Source organism: Talpa europaea (assembly GCF_964194135.1).
Source record: "Talpa europaea genome assembly, chromosome: 10".
In the NCBI taxonomy this organism is placed as follows: Eukaryota; Metazoa; Chordata; class Mammalia; order Eulipotyphla; family Talpidae; genus Talpa; species Talpa europaea.
In genome coordinates, this window is record NC_140077.1 from 39501952 (window position 1) to 39513336 (window position 11385).

General features: G+C 62.5%; 1 protein-coding gene across 1 annotated transcript; it reads left to right on the forward strand.

Moving 5' to 3' along the window:
- Nucleotides 1-8319: 8319 nt before the first annotated feature.
- ZNF503 (zinc finger protein 503) lies at nucleotides 8320-11004 on the forward strand (the record flags this gene model as incomplete). The annotated part of the gene is made up of 2 exons (XM_084244823.1): nucleotides 8320-8625; nucleotides 9385-11004. The coding sequence occupies 2 exons, from the start codon at nucleotides 8320-8322 to the stop codon at nucleotides 11002-11004; spliced, it is 1926 nt and encodes a 641-aa protein (XP_084100949.1).
- Nucleotides 11005-11385: the final 381 nt, after the last annotated feature.

An 11385-nucleotide genomic window follows, 5' to 3' on the forward strand; every position in this document is an offset into this window, starting at 1 on the left:
CGGGGGGCGGGGCCGGCGTGGCGGGGGGCGGGGCCGGCGTGGCGGGAGCGGGGCCGGCGTGGCGGGGGCGGGGCCGGCGTGGCGGGGGCGGGGCCGGCGCCGCAGCCCGCGGCCCCGCCCCTGGCGGAAGTGCCACCCGGGCGCGCCCCGCCCTCCCGAGGCCGGTTCCCCCAGCTCTTCCCGGGGCTCGCGTCCCCGGCGCAGCTCGGCTCCTAGAGCGAGTTCCGCCAGGGCCCCGACGCCAGGTCTGAAGAGGAGGCCCTGGGTCTGCTTATCGGCCCGTCTTCGGCTGTGCTCTCTGTCCCTTCCACTCCCCCGCCCTCCCTTTCATTTCTGTAACCGGCGCGGCGGCAGGCGCCGCGGGGGACCGCACAGGTAAAGCCTCGGCTAGTAGGGGCGCAGGTGTGGGTGTCTCCCGGGCCGGACGGACTGGGGCGAGTCTCATGGCAGGTGCCTGGCTCTTTTCCAAAGCGACTGTACTGACCGCGGGGATCCGGGAGGGCGGGTGCGGACCCCAAGAGAGCTGCAGCACTCTGAGGAGGCCGAGGGGGCGGGGCTGAAGCCCCCCAGGGCCTGGGGGCCGGGTTATTTGTGTCCCCGCGTCCTGCGCAGGCTCCGTTGTGCGGAAGGGGGGTGCGCTGGGTGGGTGGGGGCGGGTGCCGGCCCGGGCACAGGAGGGTTAGCGCCCCCCCTACACACTCGCCGTGGTGACTGGGGTCTGACAGTCGCCCCGCCCGGGCGCACACAATCTCAGGTTTGCAGAATGAAAATCAATAAAATCGATGCAGTGCAAAGACACGAAAACATGTTGGATTGTTATTATTTGCGTTTGTTAAGTTATTTTTATTTATTTATTTATTTTTACTTCTTTCTTGGAAAAGGTGACCGGCTCCGAACAGGGCCTCAAAGAGGGTCACAAAATGCTCCCCGGTTTCCCGACAGAGGCAGGGGCCTGTCCTTCGTACAAACTTCCTCCAGTTGCTGTGCGGGGTTTGGCGGCGGCGGCGGTGCACTGGGCTTCCGGATATGGCTTTGCACCGCGCCTCATTGTCGGCCCTTTAGGGAAATGCCCCCCCTTCAGCCCCATTTCCCGGGTTCATCACCCCCACGTCCCGGGGGCCGCGCGTCCTCCCCTCCTCCGAGCTCTCCCCGGCGCTTTAAATAATGATATTTGCATGCAGGGAGCGATTCATAAATATGTCAGGGCCGGTGAAATATAGGCAACATTTCAAACTTTCTATTTAAAAAACATGAATTATGGCCGCGGAAAATGTGTTCCCATTTAAAGGCGATACGAAGTATTTGGTGTCTCGTCCCCGGGCCCATCCATCACGCAGACAATAAAGAGAGTTTTTCGCCCTGACACCCGCGATTTATGGGCGCCCTTCTCTGCCCTCATCACTCACCCGCCGCGGCCGGCCTGGCGACAGGTCCCGCGGAGAGACCGGCAGCCGCCCCCCCTCCCGCCCCGGCCCGCGCGCGCACTTTGCGCCCTCGCCAGCCCCCCAAGACTGCGTCTCCCAGGGGCAGACTCCTGGGAGTTGGGAGGTCGGCGGTGACGGTCGGAGCTGCCAAGGGGGAACCGGAACCACAGTCGTGGTCTCACCTCTGAGCAAAGCCACTCATGGCCTGGGCAGAGCGCGGAGGAGCGGCCCAGTGTCCCCGCCTCGCCCACGGATCGCGGCACCGCGCCGGGAAGTTTGCAGCGCAGGCGGCGGGAGGTTATTTACGAGCGGGTTCGAAGTGAGGTGAGAAGAGTGGACAGGGAGCTCCCTAGGCCAATTTCTGGCCATTCGGCTCCTGGGAAGGCACACTCGTCCCAAGCTTTCAAGAGCTTCGCCGGGCGGAAGCTTCCGGGCAGAGCTTTCTGTAACTTTCACAAAGCTGTCTCCTCTCTGGTGTGATCCCCACAAACACACCGTAGGCGGATGCGGCATCTTGGAAACTAATTTTTTTGGAAAGGGATCGAGGAATTGGCGAGAAATACGGAAGGGAAGGCCCCCCTCCCTAGCGTTCCGCCTCGGCCAGGCTCTGGCGCCTGGTGCCCTGTTCGCCCACCACCCTACCTCGCGCGCGCAGAGCAGCGCGCTGTCCTCCCGAAGCCGCCAGCAACTCTGCTGCAAACTTGCATGGAAGAAAGTTCGGACTTCATCTGCTGCGAAATTTGCTTTCAGTTTTCGCTGCGGGCGGACTCGGTCGGGCGGGTTCCCCAAGCATCCGCGGGGTGGGGGTAGGGGACTACCGGGCACCGCAGGACAGCGAGAGACCTCTAGACCTGAGAGCGCCGATAGTCCAGACTTGGGGGTCGGACTTGCAGCGGTTCAAGGATGAGGAGCCACCTCGCGTGGCGAGTTGGGCCGGTGCGTCTGCATATACGCGAACCGCGAGCGTTTTCCTGCAGGATGCCTGCGAGCTGGATTTATTCTGATACAGGCAACGCAAACCTCAGCCAGAGAAATCCCGTCGATGCTAAAAATGACAAGGTTGAATTTATTAGATCGAGAATCATGTGTAAGTGCAGGGAGATGGCAATTATACAAACAGCTCCATGTCCTGTGTGAACGGAAGATCGGTTCTGGCTTCAAGGGCATGTAATATAACATCTGAATATTTAGATCTATAGAAGGACGTTAAATATTAAATTTTCTGTGTGTGTACAGAGTTAAGTTGGAAAAATTCTATTGCAAGTGTCTTTTTACAGTCCCTACTTGGATATAACATGGGCTGAAGAAAGCGCTTATGTACAACTAACCACTCAGCGAATATTTCCAATAGCCAGAGTGAGTTCCACATCGCTGAGGGGTGCGATATATGTACCTCTTTAAATATCTGCGGCGTGGTGGAGGTGAAATAAACCCATTAAAAAACAACAAGTGCTCAGATCGCTGAGCCACTTCATAGAAACAGTATTTCTGGGTGTGGGAATAAATATTCCTACCAGGTGGGCTGTGGAACATGCCCACAAATAGGGGGGCTTTCGGAAGCCGGGGTAGGGGCCGCAAACCAGCATCTCCTAGCGCCCAGCACTTTGAGGTGGACGCTTTGCCATCCGCGGCCTCAGACCCCGGCGTGACTGCTGGGGTAAGCTCAGCTGGGACAGCCTTGGGGATTTTCCCCAGCACACGAGCCGAGAGGTAGCTTTCTCCAAGCGCTAAACCCCGCATTTCGGGTATCAGGGCCTGGGGTTACTATCCCAGCTCTTCCCCCTCATGCACTTCAACCACCCCCTCAATTCTGACTCCACCTGGCCCTGGCTAGTACCATTTGGGCCTATCGATTTGGAGTGTGGGCGCGGAAAAGGGCGGGTCACGCTTGGTTCCGAGGTCCTCCGAAGCGCAAAGCCTGAGGCCACCGGGGGAAAGACCACGATTTCGCGCGGGGCAGGAATCCAGGCCCCTCCCGGCCCGCCGAAGGCCAGTGTGAGGCCATAGAAGCGGTTATCTGGGTATATTTACTTATGAAATGTCGGGCACCCCCTCACATACTCCGGGCTGTGGCCCAGATCCCCGGTGGGTATCCTCCGCATATTTGCAAACCCCAGGCAACGCTTTCAGCGAGGTCCGCGATGCTGCAGCTGTGAAATTCCAATACCAAATACTAATTCCCGAACAGGACCCTTGTAACCGTCTACCCATCTCACTGCCAGGCTCTCTTTTTCTCTCACCTCCTTGCAAATGCACCCAGCCCATCAACAGGCATCGAGCTTCAGCTTGGGAAGAAATGAGGAAGTGTTTTTGTTACGCGTTACTGGGAATTGCACACACTCCTGAGGCAGCCTTGCCGCAGAGAAATAACCCCGGCCCTGAGAATACTCTGCTTTGGAGTGTGGCTGCGCAGAAGTGGCATATACGGTACACAGTGAAGAGGCAGAGAGAAAGGGAAATATTTCCTGGCAAGTATGGAAAGAGTAAAGGAAGGGGGTGGGGGTGGGGAGAAAAAGGTTAGGGAGCCAAGGAAGAAGCAGGAGAAGAATTTAAAGACAGAGAGAGAAGAGAGGGAGGAAAAAAGAAGAGTCAGTGAAGTCGAGCCCAGAAGAGTACAGGCCGCAGCGGGGCCCCGAGCCCAGGCCAGCCCTTGACTGCAGCGAGGTGATTACCTCTGCGGCCCCTAGAAAAGGCGAGGGCCTCCAGGGACCGTCCCCCACTAGCCCCGAGAATCTGGGCCTGGCTCCCAGTTCCGAGGGGCGGGCCTGGGTCCAGGGGCCTCCGCGCATTCTTTCTCTCCCCCTTCTGAGAGACCACAAGGCGGGGCGGGACCCGAAGGGGAGGCCCCCAGGGGCGCGCGCCAGTCCGGGACTGTTTGGGCGCTCTGGGCCAGGCTTTCCAGCTCGCCGGGTCTGACCTGTCAGGCGGATTATCTTCGAGGGAGATTAATAGGGGAGGCGGGCTGCAATAATAATCGTTTTGTTTGATGTGACAACTCTGATAGGCGTTGATTTACTTACAAACTGATAGGCTTTTAATTGAGCGCCTCCGCCGAGCCCGAGATGAAAGAGAAGCGGCGGTGAAAGGCGGCCCGCCTGCCCTCCGGCCTCAATACTGATTAGCCATCTCGACAGTGAATAGTTCAAGGCATTTTCAAACTTTTTTCCTCAGCTCGCTCCCTTTCCTTCTCCTCCCACCCCCTCCTCAAATATCTGCCAGGCCCACTCCTTTTTTTTTTAGAAAAAAACAAATCATTTCCATTGTGTGCAAATAAAATCCGCAGGACATCCACGCCAACCGCCGCTGGGGGTTGGAGGCTTTAGGCCTGGCGCGGGGTAATTAATAACTCCCCCACCTCCACGGGTCCGCAGGGGCCTTTGGGGATTTGGCCTCCCAGGCGAGGTGCGCAGGCTCCGACGTTGGCGACTCCTGAAAGCCCCCGGCTCTCAGGCCCCCAGGCGCCCCCGTGCGCTCGGACCTTCCCAGTTGGGTTGGGCGAAGAGAGAACGCGCTGGGACCACCACCCGCGCGCTCCCAGCACCGCGCCGGCCCTCAAACCCGTGCGACCACACCGTGGCACTCCCATTCCGGGGATTCGTGGAGCACACTCCGGTTCCCCGGAGCTATGGGTACTGGGGGTGCGGCCCTTGAGCCGCCCTAATAAAAAGAACATTGCTAGAATCCCAGGAGGAGAGAAAAATCTGAGTCTGGAGACTGAAGGGAGGCACGGGGCATGGGGGTGGGGTGTAGGGGATAGAGGCCAGCGGTCTTCTCCAGTCCTGGCTGCCACAGAATTCAGTGCCTGGGCCTCACGGGGAAGCCACGGCGACATGAGGCCCACTGCTGGGCTCTGGAAGCAGTTGATCCCGGCCAACACCTGACTGGCGCGCACTCAGTGACACAGACACTAACACACCCGCAGGCTGCAAGCGGCCTCAGACACGCTGCCCCGCAGAGACAGCTTAGGACTGTCCCGCCCTCAGAAACGGGCACCTGGGGCTCACGCCCCGAAGATCACTCGGACAACGTTTACAGACTTGCGTGTGGCCTCACGTTGACTCACCTTTCTCAGCTTTTGCACAGGCAGACCCTCCAACCCCTTCGAACATAGGTGTTTGCCAGGCGTTCTTACACCTACCCACAAGCACACAGCCCAAGATACCGCCTCATTCCCCTATTCTATCTTCCCCAAATTAGCTGTAGTCCAGTTACCACCCCCAAGAAGTTTACCAACCTAAAGACTCAAAGGTTTAGATTTAAAAGCAGAAAAAGAATGCCCACGAGACAATTCTAAAATCCCAGAAAGTTCTCGTTACCTGCGTGGAGTGGGAAAGAGACAAAAATGAGGGAAGGGGGACTAGGACGGCGAGCGAGAGGGTGAACACGCCGAGTGCAGATACCAGACCCGAACCCGGCGAGTTTGGGGCTCAGCGCAGGGTGAGCGCCGGTCGAAGCCGACTCTGCAGGCCCGGCCCCCGCCCCCTGCGCGGGGACAAACTGGTTCCTGGATCCCACCGCTCACTGCCCCCCCATTTGTCAAAAGGACTTGACAACAAAAGAAGAGCAGAGGAGGAAAAGTGGGGGAGGGGAGACTCAAAGTCCTCCAACTCCTTCCGAGGAAGAGGACGCGTCCTCCCCTCTCTCCCTTCCAGTTTCTGGCGGTGACCCCCGAACTCGCTCCGGACGCTGCCAAAGCTCTGAGAACTCACACAGCGGCTTGGGCACACGTACACACTTGTGCACCCAGATCCAGGCACACGAAGGCACCCGCAGCGCCTCCCCGCTTCCCCTCAAACAGCCCGAGTGACTGTGCAAATCGAGGGGAACGCGGCAGTCCCGCTCCGCTTCCCTGGAAGCGCCTTGTGCCCACACGCAGTCACCCGCTCCTCCCTGGTTCCTGTCCTCGGCTCTCCCGGCGCAGGCCAGTCCCAGCTCCGCTTCCAGTAAATTCAAACTAGCAACCTGGAGTGACCCCAGCTACCTAGTCTGCGGGGATGGCGCGGGGCGGAGGGCCGGGGAAGAGGGCCCGAGTGAGGCTGAGACTTATCTCCCCAGACGCCCAGGCTCAGGGCTCTTCTTGGCAGCATCTCAGGGAGCTACGATCCTGGTGGGGTCAAAAAAATTGGAAGGGGTAAGTGTCCCGCCAGTGACCTCCAACGTGCAAGGTTGGTGGGGCTCTTGGAAAGAAGTCTCCGAGTTTGGGGTCGGGACACTACAGAGGACGAGGTCCGCGGCAGGCTGGCAGCCCGACATCCGCACGCCGCATGCCCTCGACGGAATAAGGGGCGGGGGTGGCGGAATCGCCCGTGTTAGACGTCACGGCCTCCCGTCTCCGGTACTCGGAGCCGCTCCGCACCCCGCAGCCTCCACGGGTCCAGGTCCCCGGAGGTGGAAGCGCGCATCTCTCGCCCACAGGGCTGAGACGCTCACCCTAGGCCCGCGCTCGCCGCTCGGCGCCCTGGGGCGCACCTGCGCACTTTCCGCTCACAATTCATTTTCCTGACACTGAGCGCCTCTTCCATTCTTTTTCTTCGAAGCCCCCTCCCATCACGCCCTGCCTGCTCCTCTCTCCCCCATCCAGGTCCCCCTCGGTCTCTTCTTTCCTCTGTGTCTCTCCCTCTCTCGCTTTCCCTTCAAGTCGCACCCGCCTTGTAATCAGCAACAAAAGCTGACATAAATCACGGGTGGATTGACAAGAGCTGACAAATAACTGATTGATTGCGGTCGAGGAACATTGACAATTGATGGAGGGGTGGAGATGCCCAAAGAAATGGGGGGGGGGGTGGAGAGGCGAGGAGAGGGTGGCAGGGGAGCGTAAGAATGGGGGTGGGGGGCGCGAGGGTGAGACAGAGGAAGCACGTGACGCGGCTCCCGCCCCAATCTGCGCGTCCCCGGGCGTCACGTGGCGGCGAAGGGCGGAGAGCCCCGCGCGCGGCGCCCCGGAGAGCCGCCACCGCCTCGGCTGCCCACCCGGCTTCTGGTTTCTCCGCTGCCGAATCTTGGGAAACCAAAGCGGGCGGGCGAGCTTCTTCCAGCACCCGCGCCCCAACCTTTCCTTATCCTGGCGGCCGTGCCTTAAGAGAGCCTAAGCACCGAAGAGGAGAGAATATTCGGTGCGCGGACCCCCGTGGGCGCCCCTGCAGTTGGCCGTAGAGTTGTTGTCCAGACCCCCGCAGGTGCGCCTGGCGGGCACCTCTCGCTCCGTCCCTCGCGCGCACCTTCCAGCCAAAGGTTTCCGTTTATTTTCGAGCTGGGAAAAAGGACAACCAGCCGGGGAAAAAAGAGGGAGGCGGCAGAGAGCAAACGTAAAATAAATGTCCAGCTAGTCCTCGAAGCGCAGTCGAGGGAGGGGACACGCAGCGGGGCGGCGAAGAGGGAGCTGCCCATTAAAACCAGCGCGGAGAGTCCTGGCGGCGGCGACGGCGCGGGACGCGTCACATCCCCTTGACCCTCCAATCACCTCGGGCTCCCATTTGATTGGAAGGCGGCAAAGGCTTTAATCTCCCCCTCGGTGCAGCTGCTTTTGAAGTGAGTTTCCTCGCCAGAGCCCGGGCTGGACAGGCAGCGGCTCACATCGCGGAGCTCAGCGCCGGCGCCGGGCCGCGAGCGCGCAGCGCGGGGCGCAGCCCGAGGCGGACGCCGCGAGCGACCCTTCGCTCCCGCAGTCGGGTCGACGCCTCCCGCTCGGCCACGGCTCCTCCGCGGGCCACCCAGGATTATTCGCTTCTGAGTGCAGGCGCCGAGAAGGTGTTCTGGGCGCCGGTGGCCGCCGCGCCAGCTCCTCCTCCTGCTGCTGCTGCTGCTGCTCCTACTCCTGGGGCGAGCGCGCAGCCCCGAGACCGCCCCGCGCCTCCCGGAGCCCTCCCCCCGCTGCTCCCATGCGCGCGGGTGGGTCATGAGCACAGCGCCCTCGCTTTCTGCCCTAAGAAGCAGTAAGCACAGCGGCGGCGGCGGAGGGAGCAGTAGCGCGGACCCTGCCTGGACCAGCGCACTCTCTGGAAATAGCTCCGGCCCCGGCCCCGGCTCGTCCCAGGCCGGCAGCACCAAGCCTTTTGTGCACGCCGTGCCCCCCTCTGACCCTCTCCGCCAGGCTAACCGCCTGCCCATCAAGGTGCTGAAGATGCTGACTGCACGGACTGGCCACATTTTGCACCCGGAGTACCTGCAGCCCCTGCCTTCCACTCCCGTCAGCCCCATCGAGGTAAGGACCCTCTCCCAGGATAAAGCTGGGACTGCCACCCCGGCTGCTGCCCCGTGGGATGGCTTTCTTCTGGAGCTTGGGGATGGGACTGGGGAGTCAAAATGATTCAGCTCCGGGGTGGGGGCAGAGGATAGTGCACCCGCACCTTAAAACTAGGGCGGAAGGTGGGGGTGGGGGTGTAGACTGGGGCGTGAAAGGTAGGGGGTAAGACCGCTCAAACTTGTTTCTCCCTTTGGTATGAAGGCCCTACCCCGACCCAGAACCAGGCCCCCTCACTCCCGCTCGGGAAGACAAACCGGAGTGCAAAATACGACTCCAAAGTCGTAGTTCTCCGTTTTCCCCGAAACTGCTATTTGTATACAGTCTCCAAGGCACCAGCCACCCAGGCCCCTACTCCGAAAAATGAGGGAGGAGGGGAGGGGGGCACAGTTCTGGGTGGAGGGGTCAGAAACCGACACCTTCTGTGAGTTTTTAAACATCCAGTTAGCACTTGGGCGAGGCAGAAAAGATCCTGCTTGGGAGGGGCCTAAGGGGTCTTGCCACCTTCCTCAAAGGCGAGAGAGTGTGTGCGTGTGTGCGTGTGTGTGTGTGTGTGTGTGTGTGAGTGTGCGTGTGTAGGGAGTGCCGCCTGAAAAAGCACCTCGGAGCTGGCAGGATCCTCGCGGGCCATCGCGCAGGAGCGCTTGAACCCCAGAAGCCAGGATTCTAAAGGCTTTTCCCTTCTTTTTCTTTGCGCCCCCGCGCACGCCTGACCCGCAGCTCGATGCCAAGAAGAGCCCGCTGGCGCTGCTGGCGCAGACGTGCTCGCAGATCGGCAAGCCCGACCCCTCGCCCTCCTCCAAACTCTCCTCCGTCGCCTCCAACGGGGGCGGCGCGGGCGGGGCCGGCGGGGGCGCCGGGGGCGACAAGGACGCCAAGCCGGGCCCCCTCAAGCTGAGCGACATCGGCGTGGAGGACAAGTCGAGCTTCAAGCCCTACTCCAAGCCCGGCGCGGACAAGAAGGAGCCGGGCGCCGGCGGCGGCGGTGGTGGTGGTGGCGGCGGGGGGGTCTCGGCGGAGAAGTCCGGATTCCGGGTGCCGAGCGCCACCTGCCAGCCGTTCACGCCCAGGACAGGCAGCCCCAGCTCCAGCGCCTCGGCCTGCTCGCCGGGGAGCCTGCTGCCGGCGGCCGCGGGCGGCGCGGAGGGCAAGGACGACAAGAAGGACCCCGACGCGGGCGCCGGCGGCGGCAAGGGCTCGGGGGGCGCCCCGGCCGAAGGGGGGCCCGCGGGGCTGGCGCACGGCCGGATTAGCTGCGGCGGCGGGATTAACGTGGACGTGAACCAGCACCCGGACGGGGGCCCCGGGGGCAAGGCGCTCGGCTCGGACTGCGGCGGCTCGTCGGGCTCCAGCTCGGGTTCGGGCCCCAGCGCGCCCACCTCGTCCTCCGTGCTGGGCTCCGGGCTGGTGGCGCCCGTGTCGCCCTACAAGCCGGGCCAGACAGTGTTCCCTCTGCCTCCTGCGGGCATGACCTACCCGGGCAGCCTGGCGGGGGCCTACGCCGGGTACCCGCCCCAGTTCCTGCCGCACGGCGTGGCGCTCGACCCCACCAAGCCGGGCAGCCTGGTGGGGGCGCAGCTGGCGGCGGCCGCGGCGGGCTCTCTGGGCTGCAGCAAGCCCGCCGGCTCCAGCCCCTTGGCCGGGGCGTCGCCGCCGTCCGTGATGACAGCCAGCCTGTGCCGGGACCCGTACTGCCTCAGCTACCACTGCGCCAGCCACCTGGCAGGGGCGGCGGCGGCCAGTGCCTCCTGCGCGCACGACCCGGCCGCGGCGGCCGCGGCGCTCAAGTCCGGATACCCGCTGGTGTACCCCACGCACCCCCTGCACGGCGTGCACTCGTCGCTCACGGCCGCCGCCGCGGCCGGCGCCACGCCGCCCTCCCTGGCCGGGCACCCCCTCTACCCCTACGGCTTCATGCTCCCCAACGACCCGCTCCCCCACATCTGCAACTGGGTGTCGGCCAACGGGCCGTGCGACAAGCGCTTCGCCACGTCCGAAGAGCTGCTGAGCCACTTGCGGACCCATACGGCCTTCCCCGGGACAGACAAACTGCTGTCGGGCTACCCGAGCTCGTCGTCCCTGGCCAGCGCCGCCGCGGCCGCCATGGCCTGCCACATGCACATCCCCACGTCGGGCGCTCCGGGCAGCCCCGGGACGCTGGCGCTGCGCAGCCCCCACCACGCGCTGGGACTCAGCAGCCGCTACCACCCCTACTCCAAGAGCCCGCTCCCCACACCCGGCGCCCCCGTGCCAGTGCCCGCCGCCACCGGACCCTACTACTCCCCCTATGCCCTCTACGGACAGAGACTGACCACGGCCTCGGCGCTGGGGTATCAGTGAGGGCAGCGGGGCGCGCCAGCCAGGGAGAGTCAGGCGCCGGGGGGAGGGGAGGAGCCCCGGCAGGGCGGCCACGGGGCAGAGGCTACTGTCCCCCCGCGAGAGGGGAAGACCCGGGCCGGGAAAAGGAAAACAGACATACGTACCTATCTATCCGAAGCAGCGACCGAGACCCGGAGGGGAATGCCTTTCCCCCCACACACACAACTCTCACCTCCCCACCCAAACTTTATAAAAGTTGGAAAAATATCATTTGACTTTTTATAGAAAAAAGAAGAAGAAAATAATTGAGAAGGTGTTCGACTGAGGACTGCATCGGTGGACACTGGTATTTATTTATGTTAGCTCCAAGCGGACCCGTGGTTCAAAAGTGCATTATTTAGT